Raw genomic sequence first — 18652 nt, 5'->3', positions numbered from 1 at the left:
GGCATCATGCTTCAACAACCATGATGGGTTTATTTTGAAACATGAGTCCAACCTTATTCAACCCTGCCAGGTGAGAACAGTTTAACTTTGGTGACTTGCCCTAGTAACTTTTTGACCAGTTTTTATTTGTTTGAAAATATTGTAGTGGTTGTTTTTTAAAATGTTTATAATTTTAAAATATATAAAAATAATATTTTTTTATTTTCAAAGAGTTATTTTTAAGAACAAACATGCAATACATCAACCCCACTACCAATTCAATTCTTGCATCATGCACTATATTTATTTCCCCTGTTCGTGTAGATGATTTATTCGTGGGGACATACTTGCTGATGGGGTTGTATGACTGTACAGTGTTTACCAACTTAGGCCGACAGGTGGCCAGACAGAATGTTTTGCTCTTGATAATTTTCAAGATTTGGGACTTGTCCGAGGACAATATAAATGCCAATGGAGATCCAGTGATATAGCGATAGATCGATAGCCCATGTCACGTCACATGCCTTGTTGCGCAATCCTCCCTCTAGTAACTTGAATGATTCCCTCGCAAGAGGGAAGGAAGAGTTAATGCTGTGATTGGTGTGCAGGTTCTTCTTCTTTTTCTTGATATATATGTTTTCGGGATTAATTCATCGGATGAATGGAAGTGCAGGCTCGGAAAATGGCCGACCTGCAAGCTCATGTCACCAAGGGTTCAAGACCAGAACCAAGATCACAGACAGGAAAGCAGCTAGTCAAAGGCAGAAGACTATCTGTGAACAAGAGAAGGAAAAAAGATTTCACAGCTCTGATAATTCAAGAACCAGCAACAAGATTGAATTACGGTTCAGACCGTACATTCAATGATATACATTGTTGTTGCTAGTTCCTTGCATGCATGTCCAACGTATCTTGCAATCCATCATTGCTAACCATTCATGGTGGACATGCCGCATGCCATGATGGTCCATGCAAGCAAAGTAACAAACTCATCTCATCTGCCCAGGAACCCCACAAGCACTCTAAAGTCTAAACCAACTACTAATCATTCAAATGCAATGCCATCAGGAACTGAAGTCAGAAAGAAAATTACACCAATTGAGCCCATTTCAACAACCCGGGAAGAAACACTTCTTTTGAACTGTTTAGAGCCGCTGGTTGCAAATCAAAGAGTTCTTACAATTTGAAACCCCAATTCTACATTTTTCTGAGATCAGTGCCAGGATTGAAGCCTGCCTCTGTCAGGCTGCTAACAAAGCTATGGAAAGCCAACTTCCCAAAGCCGCCACCCCCCCCCCCAAAAAAAAAAAAAAAAAACACAAGAAAAAAGAAAAAAAAAAAAAGGGAAATGAAAACACCTGCTCCAACTATATCTTAGGGTTGAACCATGCTAAATATATACAGGAGCCATTCATAAATAAGTTTTCATTGAACAGTGAGAACCTTTGGGTGGTTACGTGTTTGTGGATTGTGCTGGAATCCTTGGGTGGTTATGTTCACCCTCATAGGTAACAATAAGCATGGACGGATCTTCCAAGCACCTCTCCACATGCTTCCTTGCGGGACAACCTCTCATACTGCTACATTTGTAATATCCCCTGCACAAGTTTAAGAGGGAATTCTCAGTTTGAACAAGTTCCTCAAAAAGCTAGTACTGGAGCATATGCAATTCCTAAAAATTGACACTTGAATCGAAGCTACCAGCATTACTTGTCACCAATGATAACTACAGGCATCTCATTCTGAAAACAGAATTTCACAACAATTCAACGGCGGGCAACCGAGAATTGTAATCAGGATAGACAAGCACAAAAGAAGACTCAAAATCACAGGATGACTGAAAGCAAATTTCCACCAAAGGCCAGGAGTCAAAAAATAACACTATTTAACTACCAGCTCAAGCCAGCCCAAAAGGTTGATCGATAAGCAAAAAAAACGCATGCATTTAGTTCTGTTTCATTGGAGACTACTTCACACACACCCCAAAACCAAAAGGTTGCAAATGAACACAACATTCACATTCGAATGAGCATTTAATATGCCTGGTCTAGTATATGTGAGAGCAATTTAGATTACAAATGAACACTACACACCACGTGCTGGGTACAGAGTGAATGTCAGCAAAATTCGCAACAACATAAGTTCATTTATCAGGAAGTTCAAAACATTCCAGAATCACAACTCCATTGAAAGAGAACTTGTATGTGTTACTGGCAGCAAAACTTTGTTTCAGAAATAGAATAAGCAAGCATACCTAGGATGAGGAGAACCCTTGATTGGCTTTTGCCCATACTTTCTCCATGAGTAATCATCAGGAGGGATATCAGCAAGCTTGTTGCTAATAGCAGGAACCTTGATCGACCTCTTCACCCTATGTTTCCTGCCATTACAGCACAAACAATGAAGCAAAAAGGAGTTAAAACAAGCCTAAGATCACCATAAAAGGAAACAGACACGATTCTGAACTATCAATTGCTAACAGCAGAATAATTAAGTAGACACAAAGAAAGGAAACAAATCTTACCTCTTCTTTGAGCAATGACATCGAACGCTGCTTCCACATTTCATACTCCCATCTTCTCCCCTTCCGGAACATTTCCTCTTGTGTTGCTGTGAACTCTGATCTGAGGAGCGAGCCGCCCCCGTTAAATGGAATGCAGTTCCTTCCAAATTAGCCACATTACCATCAATACTCAAGGACGATATAAAAGATCTGGTGGATGACATTGTAGGAGTGCAGCTAGAACTATCGAAATTCAAGCTCATCCCACTATTGTTTTTTCTAAACATTATCTCAGCTTGCTGCTTCGTTTGCTGCTGCTGTTGAAGCTGTAGCCTATGCAGTTGCAGTTGCTGTTGCGGAAGGAACTGATAGCGCGCTGCTGACGTGGGTTGGCCAAGCTGAAGAGGGTTTTTCCCATTTGAACTCAATTCCAGGGATGGGGTTCCCAGAGATAGACAATTTTTAGCAATTGAGCCCAATTCTTGAATTGGTTGGCTTTCAAGGTAACTACTGGACTGGAGAAACTGGGGTGTTTTGGATGGGTGGTCTGTACTGCTCAGTGGGTTGTCTAAAAGGAAGCTTTGGGATAAAGGGGTCGGTAACTTCTTAAGTTTTCGAACTCTTGCATGACCTAAACCAGTATTTAAAAGGGAAACTACTTTCTTGAACCTAAACACAGCCTCTCCAGTTTCCACCATTAAATTCCTATATTGAACCTGATCTTGGGGTTGGGATAGCAGAGTTATAACTCTATGGCAGCTCTCCACAGCTGCCCGGTTAGCTTCTTCAACCCCCTCCATTTTACCACCAAAAAAAATCCACCAATCTTAATCAGACAAAACTCAGAGCACGGGACCAAAAACCATAAAAAAACTCCAAAAGTCTAGAAAATCTAGTTCAATATTAGATCTTCAAGCGAACAAAAATTAAAAGACCCGAATGGTCATTCTTTGAGCAGACTTGACAAGAGACCACAAAAGGGATAATCTTTTAATACGAAAATTCCAAGGAATTCAGCTTCCTACAGGCTTAACCTTGCAGATTCAACAGAGTTGACTGAAAAGACGAAGAAAAGAAACCCAAGATAAAGAGCAAAACATAGGACTTTGCCTTGTTATTTCGTCAGAGAAAAAACGATCAAGACTTTGAGTGAAGGAAAGCACCGAGGAAACAGACCTTGTTGGGGTATGAAACCCTAGATTCTGCCTCCATGGCCCTGGGATTGGAAGGTGTGAGAGAGAAGACTTTGGCTTTGGCTTTGCCTTTGTTTGCTTTAGAACTCACACACACAACCCATAGGAAGACTGCACAGAGCTCTCTTCTTTAATTTTCTATAACTACTACTACTATTGTTTTTTATTTTATTTTTTTGCTTTTAATCTTTTTTCTACGTAGAGAGAGAGTGGGAGAGAAAGGGAAGGGGCATTTAAATAAGAAAGTGCAGAAACAAGGAGGTGCTTGAGAAATGAAACTGCCGTCTCTGTCACAGATATGAGGGTGGGTCCCATACCAAAGACCTTGGTTTTATTCCCTTTTCTTCTCCTCAGTTGCTTTTATTATTGTTACTGTTCAACAAGACCATTCACACATACAGCTTTCAGCTTCGGCTTCACTCCACGGTATAAATTGTTTTGTTTTTTAAGTGTTTTTAATTTAAAAATATATTAAAATACCTTTTATTTTATTTTTTGGAATAGTATATTAAAATAATTTAAAATTTTGGAAAATACAGTTATACCCACTACCAGACACCACCTTCACTTCCAGACATGCCATGTCTTTTCTTCTTTGTTTTTGTATCCTTTCTCTTTCCTCGCTGTAAGTGTCTTGCCATTTTCGGTTACAATTATCAAGCTCCATGCATAGCATGACTGCAGGTTTATTGGTAAATTCAAAATAACTTCTTTTTTTTTCTATCTTGATTAAACAACGTTATTTTGGAAAAGCATTTAAGAAAAAATTGTAGAATGGATTGATCGGATCTTATCCACATTTTTTTTTATTGAATTAATCTTTAAACAAATTTAAAATGAAATTAATTAATAAATTATCAAATCAACTGTACTTCTATTTGAGAATGTTATTGGAGTTGATTTTTTAAATATTTTTTTAATTAAAAATCAACATATTTATCTGTATTGATCCAGTGAACAGTGATGAGAGTCGTTTTCTATATTAGGTCTGAACTCAATGATTTCTGGAGTTTTCATTAATGTCACCGTGAGTTATATTAAATGCTTTTTTCTTGATATATATTTTACACAGAAAGTCTCGCAAATATATATATTTGCATTTACTTCTTCGAATCACGTATGAATCATGTCTGTTATACTGCAATTCAACGTGAAAAACGGAACCGTATATTAAAAAAATCACAAAAAAGAAACGGACTTCAACCACTAATATATATATTAAAAGTATATAAATTTACTACAAAAATATATGTGCCTCTTAATTTCTCTAATCAAATAAATTTATGTCTCTATTATTTGTGATTGGTTTTTAAAAATAATTTATTTAAAAATATATTAAAATAATATTTTTTTAAGATTAACTTATAAAATATATTAAAATTATTTTTTAAAAAAAAACATATCAGAAAACAAACCGTGCCTTCCTCTAACTGGGAGACAGCAAAGATTAATGAAAAGCTCTCACTTTTCAATAAAAACAAATTAGTATAATGAAAAAAAAAACCAAAAAACCGAAGAAAGAAAGAAACAAAAAAAAAAGAAAAGAAAGGTGTGTGATTCAGTGACTGGCTAATTATAAACGAAACGCCAAGCCCAGCTAGTTCAGCAACCCCTTGTTTTCTACCTTGCTGTCAACTATTTTCCTCTCTGTCTGCGCTGCTTATCGATACGTCCGCCAATTGTGGGCCCCTCAAACAAAGCATCCTATATAGCCGTTGTAAAGATATTGACCACCTGGATCGTGCCACGTGTGAATCTACGCCCTTAAAATCTGACACGTGCCACGAGGACTGCCTGATGAAAAACCTCCGGTGTGCGCATCGCCTCGCCTCGCCTTTGCCTTGTTGCTATCCTGCGCCTGGGGAGCACGAATTAGGAGTGTTCGCGTGTCCTGTTCGGTGACTGACGGGCGTGGGGCCCGTTGGAGCCCGTTTCCGTTGACTTTCCAGTAAGCTCTCCCTTCCAAGTTACAACCATTATATTTCCTCTCTATCCTTTGACTACTGGTGTGAACAATTTTTTGCTTTATTATTATTGATAATGTAACGTGGAGTAATCTTCGCAAGGTGTTTTTTTAATTAGTAGAGTGCGCTAATAATTGAGTTTTGTGATGAGGGTATTTTGGGTATAGCACACTTTGGATTGGAGGCCGAGCCACTGTTGTGGCGAGCGACTTTTGCCGCTGTTGCACCCCCTGACTGCTGTTAAATGCCAGTGTTGCCCTCGTGACAATACGACATGGTTTTAGACACTGTGACTGAGGAGCTTGTTTGCTAGCTGGTGGGAGTATACAGGGTTCTTTTTGGAATTAAATGAGCCGGCAGGGACGGAATAATCAGCCACTTTTTTTTTTTTTTTTTTAAGTGTGTTTGAATGGCTTTCGAAAATATATTTGATTTAAAAAATTATTAAATTAATATATTTTTAATTATTTTGATATATTAATATTAAAAATTAAAAAATATATATATTTTAAAAATCACAAGACACCGTAGCACCAAACTCCCTAGCCTAACTTTTTCCATAACAAAAAAAACAATGTTATAGTTAATTGTCATCATGAACATGCTCTGTTTTTTTGGGTAGCAGAGTTGATGAATCATTTTTTTTTTAGTAAACATTATTTTTTAATGGTATAATTATTTAAAGTAAATAAAAATATTCAAAACACAAAAAAAAAATGCAAATTGATTTAAACAACACTCATGTAAAAAAAAAAAATATTAAATGACTTTTTTTCAACAGCATCAATCAATTATCATCAGTTTTCAAGGGTAAATTAATTAAAATTTTACTAATTTTAAAGTTTTAATTCGATTTAACATGTTAGATACATGTTAACTCGTAAAATTATAAAAGAGTCAGTTTATTTTTTTAACAATATTAATTATACTAATGAAATATGCATTGGACATCAAATACATACACACGAGCATTTTCAAAACATCTTCGGGTATTGAAATTGCCGGAACAAAATGATTTTTTCCTTTAAAAAATAGTCCTTCAATTCTAATCGTTGTAGCCTTTTTATACCTTAAATTACGTCGTTGACCATGATTATATATCATGATCCAAGAAAGGGCATGTTTCTGCATTGTATAATTTCATAGTTCAATAATTGAAAGTCACACATTTTCTCAAAACATAAGATCAAGGGTCACATCTCTCTTTCAAATTACAAGAATCACCAGACACCGCCACAGTGTATTGTTTTCTTATTTAGAAAGAAAATGAAATCCTCATGTATAATCCTGATCACGAGTTATATTATTATTCAAGCGTCCGAGCAACACCGAAGGTACTCAGCGATTTCTCTCTGAATAATTGTTTTGTACATCACGAGAAAGAAAAGAAAAGTCGAAAAAGTTAACTCGGAGTGCTGTTCTTTCTCTCGGGCACAAGTGAGCAAACAAACGAAATTGCAATTTCGTTAGTTAACCTTTGCCCGGTCTACAAAAACCCCGTCCGAGGAGGTACAAAACAACGCGAGTGTCATAATCCAGGGGTCCTCGACACTAGGACAGGCTAGCTTGTCTTTCCATTCCCGGTCATACTTTGTGTCCTACCATCGGAAATATGGCGCGCGCGCATCCATCCAAAGTTGTATTTTCACGTGAGAGGAAGATTCAACCATAGGTCCATAGGTGTATTAAATAATTCTTCGGTGAATAAACTCGTAGCTAGGATCGAGGGAAAACGTAATTCAACACGGCCCGTCTGAAAATGGACAAGATATTCAACACGGCTTGGAGATGTAAAGACAAAGTAACCGAGCATAGGTCAGATCGTTTTAGGTTTCGGACTAATCTCATGTGGCAAGAAATTTCTTTTTCTTTCTTTTTTATTCTCAAGGAGAGGTTGGCATCGAATTTCAAGTCTGTTGATTGAAGGTGCAACAGAGGAAGACAGTCTTTTTCAGAGCCAGGAATAAAATATAGCCACATGTCTAGCTTGTAGACTTGCAGTCCAAAACTTGTCCAAGCTCCCGAAATTGTCTACTTCCGACTCTCGAGTCCCATTGAACTCTCTCGGCAATGTTCTCACCTCTCGACTAGCTTCGACAATTCCTGGCATGTGCTTTGACCTCGAAATTTTGCTACTCATGACTCATTGCCCATTCCACTTCCAAGTTCTTTCATTTTTTTAAGAAACCTCAAATTAGTCCGAAACCTATTTTCTAATTCTTGATGGGGGTTCAAACCAATGGTATTTTCAATTTGTTTCTTGTAGACTTTTAATAATCAAGTCCTTCCATCCATGTCCATCGATTTTTTTTTTGTACCTATGCAATAAGATAACAAACGTTTTGAATTTGACTTTTGTCAATTGGAAAAATTGAAAAGTTTAGATGGGATCTAATCGAGAAAAACCTGATACATTAGAAATGAAATTGATAAAACTACTTGATTTGGATGAAATTGAAAATAAACAATGTGTTTTGGGATGAAAATGATGTTTTCCCTTCTGCTTTATCTTTTGCGAGCATAAATTATATTTTGGTTCCTTTTTTTTTAAGCAAAAAAACCATCTGGAACCCTTTCCTGATGTTGTTTCTTTCCATTCAAACACGGATGATAAATTTTGCGCCATATCATCCAAGTTATGCTCATCACGTCACTGGCAAGGTTTAGCCCAACAAGGCAAGGAAGCCATGGTGTCAAAGACTTAAATTCCTGAACGCGTTAAATTATATATTAATTAATAGCTTGTTTGAAAATATGATTAATTTTTAATTTTTATATTTAAAATTAATTTTTTTTATGTTTTCAAATTATTTTGAGTATTGAAAATATTTTTTTAAAAATAAAATATTATTTTACTAAGCTCGTGAACAGAAAAAAAAAAAAAGAAAAAAAAAAAAAGAGGATTTATTCGTGTGCTTGCGATTGTGGGATGAAGAAAAATTCAAGTGGAAACATAAAGTTTAATAATTGCTTTCTAACAACGTTTGAATTTGAGTCATGTGTTATTTACTGCCCAAAAGAAATCATAAAAGGGAATAAAAGCAGGACTTAACTCTTTACTTTCTCGTAAAGTTGCTGCATAATAATGGGAAAACAACTGTGGCATCAAGCATTAAAGCAGAATTATGCAATCTGGATTCGAGGAGTTTATACTTTATCAACAGTTTATTTCAGTATGAAATCGGAGAGAGAACTTTATCTTTATTCCCCAAAGGCAAAGCTATGAAAGCACCGGATCTTTTATAGCTTTAATTCACACACACACACGTATGAATATCTGGAGCTAATCATGATTTGGTCACATTGGTCCCCTTTTGTAACGTTGCTGCATGGTGATTTTGCTAGCTTTTTTATTATTATCTTATGCAGGGTGTTTAAATCAACTTATATATATCTTGATTAATTTTTATATATTCTAAAATTATTAATCAAATAAGTTTCTAATAACTATTAATATTAGTAACCACAAGCATCAAACCTGTTATCACAAGGATCAAATTTTTTTTATCCTAAATTCTTATAACGAGACCACGTATGTACTGTATGGCTAAATTTGCTCGCCTTTTACTCACGCTACTTGTTGCTAGGCAGGCAGCGTATTCTTGCTCCGACTCCCTTTTGCTATTATTAACAGTCCAGGAATCCCTGGAAGGGCTTTAATTCTCTTTTGAAACGGTCCAGATCAAAGGAAATAACAGATGTGTGTGTATAAATATATAGTTAATTGCGTCTCACAGGTATGAACGCACATAAAGATGGCAGCATAACCCCGAGAGAGTAGCTTCACATCAAGCTGGAGCTTTCTCCATGCTACTCCCTAGCTCTGTTTTTTTAACATGAAATCTGACCATATAAAGGAACAATTCACTCTGTCGAGGCTTATACCCACCAAAAGCATTCTGTCTATCTGTCCCGTTAAATGAAGAATATTTTCTCCAGGGATTTTTGCTTTCATTTCGATCCTGACGGAGGGAAGGGAAAGGGGTCGAAGTTCAAAAGATTTCTCGGCACATGGATCAAACACTTTGGCGTTTTTGGGGTCTAAAGCAAAAGGAGAAAGAAAAGGTAGGGATTGCATTGGGATCTGAAATAAATGGGACACTTTAGGCTTCATGAGGTACGGCAATGATATACTGTCTCGAGAGGTCTTTTCATTTTATTGTGTACGTGGACGATTTGGCGAGCAGACAAGGCATGTTCAATCCTTTATGTGCTGCTGTTGCGATTGGACGGAGCCCTGTAATTTTTTAGCTGATAAAAAGTACTTTTTTCCGGCTGAAAATCAATTTGCAAGAGCATCTTCAGTCGCCGATCACATCGCAAGAACTTAGTCCGACGAACTGTTTTGTAACGTGGTACTGACAATTCAAGTATTTTTATTTAAAAATACATATGGGTTGTGGCCTAATGATTGAAAGTATTTGTTTCTTTTTTTCATACCAGGATTTAAGTTCCACTTATGTATGTCTGTCATTCCTGCGGTGTCTTACATGCTCATTGGGCTTGCAGGATGTTTAGTGAGCCCAGAGATTAGTTGTGGTGCGCGCAAGCTGGACCGGACATCCTAGGTTACCAAAAAAAAATATATTTTTATTTAAAAATATATTAAAATAATAATATTCTTATTCTTTAGAATTTATTTTTAATACTAATATATCAAAATATCTATATATATATAATTAATTTAAAATAAAAAATAAAAAAAATCAAATTTATTTTTAAAACATAAAAACAACCAAAATCTTTCATTATCACACAATTTTCCGTTGAATTGAGAGAGGGTGAAGCTTCAAATAATAATAAGAAAACACTGCAGGTTTTCATAAATTCTCTCCTTTCTTCGTTGGAAGGGGTAGAAGGGGTAAAGTAAGATTTTCATCATGATTTATTTTTGAGAAATACCAAATAATAAGAAAAGATTTGAAGAAAATTATAAATTATTGGTAATACTTGATCTATATTCTCTGTTTTTTTGGTACGATTTAGCATCACTCATTATTTTTGGGCATGCTACAAGACTGAATCTTAATAAATGAAATGAAAACTAGTTGAGATCGATCACTCGCCTGAAAAAATAAAGGAAAAAAAAATAATCGGCCGGTCTTGTACGTTTGTGGCAGGTCAAACACGACATGTGCACTGTAAAAAATGGTGGTCCTCACCTCACGCGCTTCCTTATGTGCAAATATTCAAATACAGACATGACATCGGGGATACATGCACGGACTCGGCACACATTAGCCAAGCAAGAATCAATAATTTAAAATGCACGCTGCTGTTTACAGACTATGGGCCTTTAAAATCCAACATGTAGTGGTTACTGGATGATACATGAATTCCCAGGGCCCACATTTGATCTGAGTCCTGCCTTGTAAGAAATAAGAAGAAACATCCGAAGGAGTGGAGGTTATGCCAGTCTGTAGAGGCCTCACCACCGTAGCTAAAACCTGACCTGTCCTGATGGTTGACTGATAAATGATTAATTCGATTAAAATTTAATTTATTTATTTTAATTTTTTTAAAATAATATCAGTAGACCACTCCGGGTAGACCTTCCTCCGGGTGCGCCCGTGCGCCTGTGGCTTGTAACCAAAGACAGCTTGCTGCTGTTTGTTTCGAAACAGCAAGTACCCAATCCCTGATTCCTTTTCAAAATCTCCACAACCAGGCACTCACTGATTGACCTGATCAGGATCTGCTTATGATAGTTGTACTTAATAAGTATATGCCCGGACTATTTGTCACGAACAGTCATCAAGAAGCATAGATGGAGCCCACTCATCTTTTTTCAAGGATGCAAGAGATGCTGATTGTGGGAAGCAGAAAGCGACCATACAAGAATCAAACAAATGTCAATTGGAAAAGGGAAAAACAAAGGCACCATAAACAGCAATAGCGGAATATCAATGGACCTGGATTTTAGGAAAAATCATTGCCAGAATAAATGGGATCGGAGCGAACAAACAATTTTCCCAGTTTTCCAATGTATGACTAAAAGGCACAGAACTCTAAGAACACGTTTGATTCCCGACAAGTTGTGTAGAATATGTCCAAGTCCTCTTCGTTTAGCAATAGCTAGCTAGGTTATTGTTTCCTTCCCCTCCCTTTCTTCCCTGCCCGTGCTTCTGTCTGCTCTTTCCCTGTAACTTCTGAAACATCCGCTGCATCAAGATAAGAAACACAAGAAACGAGTCAAAACTTGTTAGAACAACTTGGACACGTCAAGATCCATCGGTTCCCATCAAATTTCATAAAATAACTGCATTTTGAACTGAAATAGGTACAAAATACAGTGCAATTTGGAAACAAAGAAATTCAGAGATAGATTGTACCATCGGGGCCCCGAGACATCAAAGTAAAGAATAGGTTGTTCAGCTTCTCCATCTTCTTAACATCCTGTGCCTGGTCTGTCTTGAACTTAAGACACTGGCAGAAAAGCACTAGCATTAATATAGAGGCATTGCTGGAAAAAATTAATAGAATTCAGATACCATGGCAATTAAAGTGAAACCTATTAGTGATCAACTTGTTTCCAAAAGCTATGAATTGTGCATAAAGGCAACAAAAACTTGAAATTGATTGCTGACAGGCCAAAGGCATGCAAATCCAGGAGATACACATTCAAGGGAAATGAGAAGCTAATATACAGAAGCTTTACTTTATAAATAAAAGCAAGCATCCATGGGTTCATTTCAATGACAAAACATCATAAACTTATCAGTTTTTTGTAAGCATCCATGGGTCCATCAATCAAAACATCTCTCTCCCATCTCTCTCTCTCTCTCTCACACACACACACAATGTTAAGGTTGGGGAGGGCCGGAAGGGGAGTCAGGCAGTGGGAAAAGGATGCCTGGAATGTGAACAAGAATGCCATGGAAATTAATCATTTGTGAACATAAGAGCTCTTAGTGGGGGGGGGGGGGGGATGTCCCTAGGTACCTTAACTATAAGGGGGCCATTTTTCAGATCACTGTCAGCTGTAAAGCGCCCTTCCATTCCAACATCTTCTCTAAGAAAAGAAAGAGCTATAAAAGTCTTTATCATGCTAATGATATGATATGCACACTAGGTGCATCAAAAGAGAAGGAAATACCAGATAAACATGATATCCCTTTGTTTCTGGTTAACTTTCTGCTGAGTATGCTGGTCGAGTGCATGTCTGCCATATTAGTAGAATAATTTCTTCCATTCCAAAACTTATCAGCAAGTGCATAGCAAAACCGATATAGGCACATCAAACTCATAAAAAAGGTTGTGAGGTTGCACAGACTACTATTTAATTTGAAGTAAACCAGATGTGAATCCTATTGCACTATTCCATTCACCCAAGAGCATTCTTGATCCTAACATTAGATAAAGCAAGCCTGTCATCATCAGGGCAGCCATGAACTCACCTCAATTAAACTTTTTTCTGATCTCAAAAACCAATTAAGGGCAGCCTAATCCAACAAACATAGTTGACAACCTCTGAATCCAATCTGATCCATTAAACAATGTAACATCAAAATTACATTTGACATTTAACTGTAGAAAGAGCCCATTGTTCTGACACTGCTGAAACCAATATCTCACTGCATGGGTTTATAAAGTTCAAACTTTTTAAATCAGCTTCATGCACATCCTTCAATGGTTTTGATGTAGCATGACTCAACATAGTTATGGCTGAAAACACACTTCTTAATCAAAACTAAACGCCACCTTACCAACCCACTTTCCCCCTCTCAACCATCGATATTATAAGTAATATACATATTTTACATTCAAAATCATAAAAAAGTACACAAAATACAAACACCCAGAGTACAGGAACAAGAACCTGCCTAGGAGCCTCCAAGGAGACAGAAATTAGTTCACTGGATCAAGCAAATCAACCCAAGCATGCAAAAAAAGAGAACGCTCACTCATGTGATTTCTATAAGTAATACGTCAAAAAATCAATGCAACGAACAGTCCAACCTAAAAAGAGCTATCTCCCATTCCATTTACATGCATCTCAAGTTTCCTCAAAAAATATCTTAGGCTTCTTTCTCCAAACTGGTCCGCAAAATTACCAATGGATATAGATTAAAATCAACTTTTTTTCATGTGCTAAATGCTTCATTCTGGTAACCAAGCAGGCCACCTATTCCCCAAAGCAATCCAAGTGAATCTTAAATTCATTAAAAGAAAGCATCCTCGTGCAAGAATTAAATCCAATAGAGATCCAAATACAGTCAATTTACAAGATAAATTGCAAATGCAAACAAGCACTCAATTAGACTGCGCAACTAGTTCAAGAATTTGCTTGCAATCTCACCAGCCAAGAATGTCATGCATAAAATGGCGAGAGGCCATAAAAACCCCTAACAGACACAGACAGAGAGAGAGAAAACCCGCATACTTTCCAGTCTCACAAAATTACATTCTAAACCATATACAACTCCTCTCAAAACAAACACTCCGATTCTTATATATTCTAAGCTCAAATCCACTACATTTATCATAGAATGCTAACATTGCAATGTTTTATATATAAACTATGGCAAACTCATATATAATATAAGCACAGATTTGAACATGCCAGCTTAAACTGAAACCGATAAGTACCTCTTTGTTGTCGGTGACCTTGAGAACCAACTTTCCATCACAGTGTCTGTACTTCATTACATACCGCGTCTATGTCCCATTTTAATACCACAATATAAACACCCACAAAAATAAATAAATAAATAATATAAAATAAGCAACATAAAATAGCAGTGTTACGGAAAATCCGTATAGTTTGTTACATAAAGGAGAAAATAGAATTAATTATTTCGATCTTAGAAAAATCAAAAATCAAAACGTCTTCCTCGACTACACTACTACGATGCGTTACTAATACGTCAAGCAAAAATGGGAAATCATGAAATAGGAATAGAAATTGGCTCTGTTTCCTTCAATTTTCTACGCAACCAAACAGAACGCAATCTAAAGAAAAGCAGGGAGAAAGTAACATACAGAATCGGGATCGGCACGGAACAGTTGCACGGATCGGTCAACGAAGTCATCCCACGAAGTTATGTAAACCATTGCGTTCAGAAAGTAATAAAAGTGAGAGAGAAGTGCTTGATTTTCACAAATGGGGAACTGCCGTCGACACAGTTTTGGTGAAGAAGAAGAAGAAGAAGGCACAGAGAGATTTTGCTGGAATTTAAGGGATGGGCTTTTTCTTTAAAATTCGTGTTTATATTTAGGGCCGCTTTACAAGCCATGTAGACAGGAAGATTTGGTTTTTAAAATGTTTTTTATTTAAAAATATAATATAATAAAATAAAATATTTTTTAAAATTTATTTTTAATATGAATATATTAAAATAATATAAAAAAATATAAAAAATTATTTGAAGTAAAAATAAAATAAAAATTAATTTTTTTTTTCAGAAACAAAACAAAATTATTAAAAAGAATTATAAAAAATTAATTTTTTTAAAAAATATATTTTTTAAAACTCACAAAAAAATTATTTTCTGATGACTATAAAGTTTTGAATATTAATATTACAACTTGGTATCTAATTAAGTTTATATTACAAAAACAGATATAAAAATCCTCATGAAATTACCATATACCTATTCACGTATTATTTTCATTAGAATAATATGACCACGGATTTTCCATGTGTGATAAAACATTTGAAATATATGTCAGGGGTAATTCATCTTTTTACTGATATACAATTATTTTCAAATTATGTGATGATATATTAGTCTTTTATACATTTTTTTATAGTAAAATGATTTATTTACATTTAAAAATAAATAAATAAATAATAAACTTGCATCCAGGGTTTTTTTTAATCTTGTCAATTTTTTAAGCGTAACAAAAGAAACAACTTAATTACATTTAAAAGAAAAATCTACTAACCTATAAAACTTATTGATCTAAGGATTTTTTTTAATTAATATTATATAAAAAAACTTGTTAACATGTGTATTTGGGTGGCCTCCACGCATTTTAGACACTAAGTATATCATCGTTTGGTAACTAAATGCTTCTTTTCATGATAATGTTTGAATCATCTCAATGATCCTTTCATTATGCTGAGGTGCGTGTGCTAAACTTGGATTTGGTTTGACATCAGTAATTTTTTTCTTTTCTTTCTTTATTTTATCTTTTTTCTTTGAATTTTGCACTAACCATTTAAATTTTCAAAGCATTCATTCAGTTTGTTTTTTCTTTAGATTAAATCTTTTTTTATTATTATTTATTTTATTTGAAATAATTTATAAAATTTAATTATTATTTTTTAATTTCATTCTCCTTTAATTTTTTTCATGTTTCAAATTCAGTCCCTATTCTTTTGATTACTACTTGTTTTACTTTAGATAAATTTTTATTTTGATTTTGTTTGCAATTCATCATTTGTAAGTTTTTTTTTATCAGATTTGATCCTTATTATTTTGATTATTATTTTTTATTACCTTTACAAAAATTTTAAATTGAATTTGTTTTTTTACGATTTCATCATTTAATATTAAATTGGTTGAGAATTAAAATTATTAATTGAGCCCAAGTCTAGAAATTCACATATTTTGAGTTTTAGAAATTAATTCAAATTTAAGAGGTTTGCTAGGGTTTTTTTTTTTTGAAATTACCATATACCTCTACTCACGTATTATTTTCATTAGAATAATATGACCACGGATTTTCCATTTGTGATAAAACATTTGAAATATATGTCAGGGGTAATTCATCTTTTTACTGATATACAATTATTTTCAAATTATGTGATGATAAATTAGTCTTTTTATACATTTTTTATACTAAAATGATTTATTACATTTATAAATAAATAATAGACTTGCATCCATGGTTTTTTTAATCTTGTTAATTTTTGTAGTGTAACAAAAGAAACAACTTAATTACATTTAAAAGCAAAATTTACTAAACTATAAAACTTGTTGACCTAAGGATTTTTTTAATTAATATTATATATATAAAAAAAAACTTGTTAACATGTGCATTTGGATGGCCTCCGCGCATTTTAGACATTAAGTATATCATCGTTCAATAACTAAATGCTTCTTTTCATGATAATGTTTGAATCGTCTCGATAACCCTTTCATGATGCTGAGGTGCGTGTGGTAAACTTGGATCTAGTTTGGCATCAACAATTTTTTATTTTTTTTCTTTATTTTATCTTCTTTCCTTGATTTTTGCACTAACCATTTAAATTTTCAAAGCATTCATTCAATTTGTTTTTTCTTTAGATTTAATCTTCTTTTATTACTATTTATTTTATCTGGAATAATTTATAAAATTTAATTATTTTTTTCAATTTCATTCTCCTTTAAATTTTTTCATGTTCCAAATTCAGTCTCTATTTTTTTGATTGCTATTTGTTTTACTTGAAATAAATTTTGATTTTGATTTTGTTTGCAATTCATCCCTTGTAAGTTTTTTTTTATCAGATTTAATCCTTATTATTTTGATTATTATTTTTTATTACCTTTACAAAAAATTTAAATTGATTTTTTTTTTACGATTTCATCATTTAATATTAAATTGGTTGAGAATTGAGATTATTAATTGAGCCCAAGTCTAGAAGTTCATATTATGAGTTTTAGAGATTAATCCAAATTTAAGAGGTTTGCTAGGTTTTTTTTTTTATAAAAAAACTCATGTTTTTTTTTTTTCAATTTCATCATCCAACATTTATTCAATTAGATTTTAGGCTATGCTATTTTTATTTATTCGCTTTCTGTAGATTTGTTTCACAAAAACAGACAAAGGATTAACCCAATATAACCCGATCAAAAATCCAAGTTGACATGTGACCCGATCAACCTCAGGAAAATCCAATTAAAACCCTTGGAATTTTTTATATTTTATTTTTAATTTTTTTTCTCACAATAATGCCATTTTTACTTTTTTTTATATAAAATAAAATAAAATGGTTGACACAGGTTAACAGGGGTTAACTCATCTAACCTAGGGCATGGATCTTGCTCTGGGTTCACCTCCCAGTCGAGTAGAAAAACTATGGAATATTTCACTAATTTTGAAAATAACCAGGTTATCTTGGGTTTTATTATTTATCGTTCTTTGTTGAATTTTCTTTGGCTACTTTTTAAAGTTGATGTTTTTTTTTTCGATTTTATCATTTAATATTGATTTAGCTGGAAATTGAGCTTCTTGATTTAATTTGAATCTATAATTTCATAGGTTGCAAATTTTAGAGATTAATTTGGGTTTAGGAGATTAGGTTTGCTTATCCTCCTTTTTTTTAGGCTCATATTTTTTCAGTTCATCCATTAACATTTATTCAACCGAAGATTTGACTCTCATATTTTTGTTTCACTTGCTTTATTTATAATTTTTCATTACTTTTGAAAATGACTCGGGTTATTTTAAGTTTTATTTGTTAAATTTAGTTTTCTTTAAATAAATTTAGTTTTTAAGTTAAAGTAGATTGATGGATGAAATTTAAACACTAGATTCACATTTTATGATATTTTATTTGATTTGCTTTTTAAATTATTACTCTAACAGTATGTGTATTCTTTTTTAATGTTGTCACGCGACCTTTTATACCTTTTATAGTGACATTAAAATCTTATTGGTGAATTCCTTTTGGTGATGGGTAACAGAGTAACAATAATTCTCTAGTGAATTTTTTTTATTCTTCGATAAGATACTAACATCTTATTTTTTATATTTTTTCTTTTTGTTTTCTATTGAGTTCAATTTTTTTTGTTTGCTTTATTTATTTTCAACATATTCTTATAATTATGTTATTAAATTAAATAAATTTATTAAATCCGGTTCAATTAAATAAATTTAATCTTAATTTTTTTTCTTCTTTAAAAACTGTTGGTGTGACATGTTAGAAAAAAAAAGACCTAACATCTAGCGGAGAACATGCCACTTAGTTGTTCCATGTCTATTAAAGAAAACAATTCTTCTAACGGGTTATTTGGAACCTTGAAATTGAACTCAATTTTAAAGGATTGAATTAATTTTTGTGATAAGAATCTATCGAGAATGTT

General features: G+C 33.8%; 2 protein-coding genes across 4 annotated transcripts; both read right to left on the bottom strand.

Annotated features, from left to right (window-relative positions):
- Positions 1 to 1059: 1059 nt before the first annotated feature.
- Positions 1060 to 3887, bottom strand: LOC118061840 (probable WRKY transcription factor 21). Of its 2 annotated transcripts, XM_035075435.2 has the most exons (4): positions 3659 to 3887; positions 2504 to 3538; positions 2234 to 2359; positions 1060 to 1577 (listed from the first exon to the last, which is right to left on the bottom strand). In XM_035075435.2, exons 2-4 carry the CDS (start codon positions 3280 to 3282, stop codon positions 1433 to 1435), a joined length of 1050 nt encoding a protein of 349 aa, XP_034931326.1. In that variant the 5' UTR covers positions 3283 to 3538; positions 3659 to 3887; the 3' UTR covers positions 1060 to 1432. The 2 variants fall into 2 exon arrangements, with proteins under 2 accessions (XP_034931326.1, XP_073265659.1); XM_073409558.1 differs by having other exon boundaries at positions 2504 to 3887.
- A 7585-nt stretch (positions 3888 to 11472) lies between these two features.
- Positions 11473 to 14847, bottom strand: LOC118062230 (signal recognition particle 9 kDa protein). Of its 2 annotated transcripts, XM_035075962.2 has the most exons (4): positions 14622 to 14847; positions 14229 to 14297; positions 11972 to 12065; positions 11473 to 11800 (listed from the first exon to the last, which is right to left on the bottom strand). In XM_035075962.2, exons 1-4 carry the CDS (start codon positions 14691 to 14693, stop codon positions 11724 to 11726), a joined length of 312 nt encoding a protein of 103 aa, XP_034931853.1. In that variant the 5' UTR covers positions 14694 to 14847; the 3' UTR covers positions 11473 to 11723. The 2 variants fall into 2 exon arrangements, with proteins under 2 accessions (XP_034931853.1, XP_034931854.1); XM_035075963.2 differs by lacking the exons at positions 14229 to 14297; positions 14622 to 14847 and adding an exon at positions 12582 to 13057.
- Between the last annotated feature and the right edge of the window lie 3805 nt (positions 14848 to 18652).

Source organism: Populus alba, chromosome 5 (genome assembly GCF_005239225.2).
Source record: "Populus alba chromosome 5, ASM523922v2, whole genome shotgun sequence".
Lineage (NCBI taxonomy): Eukaryota > Viridiplantae > Streptophyta > Magnoliopsida > Malpighiales > Salicaceae > Populus > Populus alba.
Note: the sequence above shows the minus strand (reverse complement) of the source record. Positions and strands in the feature narration are given on the sequence as shown.

Bases quoted from the DNA above. Each gene is read 5' to 3' on its own strand.
- LOC118062230 (XM_035075962.2), bottom strand. From the start codon at position 14,693: ATGGTTTACATAACTTCGTGGGATGACTTCGTTGACCGATCCGTGCAA. The intron at 12,066-14,228 runs GTACTTATCGGT...CTTTTCTGCCAG, and splicing joins AGGTCACCGACAACAAAGAG to TGTCTTAAGTTCAAGACAGA. The intron at 11,801-11,971 runs GTACAATCTATC...ATCTTGATGCAG, and splicing joins GATGTCTCGGGGCCCCGATG to CGGATGTTTCAGAAGTTACA.
- LOC118061840 (XM_073409558.1), bottom strand. From the start codon at position 3,282: ATGGAGGGGGTTGAAGAAGCTAACCGGGCAGCTGTGGAGAGCTGCCAT. The intron at 2,360-2,503 runs GTAAGATTTGTT...CTGTAATGGCAG, and splicing joins TGTCATTGCTCAAAGAAGAG to GAAACATAGGGTGAAGAGGT. The intron at 1,578-2,233 runs GTATGCTTGCTT...AAACTTGTGCAG, and splicing joins AAGGGTTCTCCTCATCCTAG to GGGATATTACAAATGTAGCA.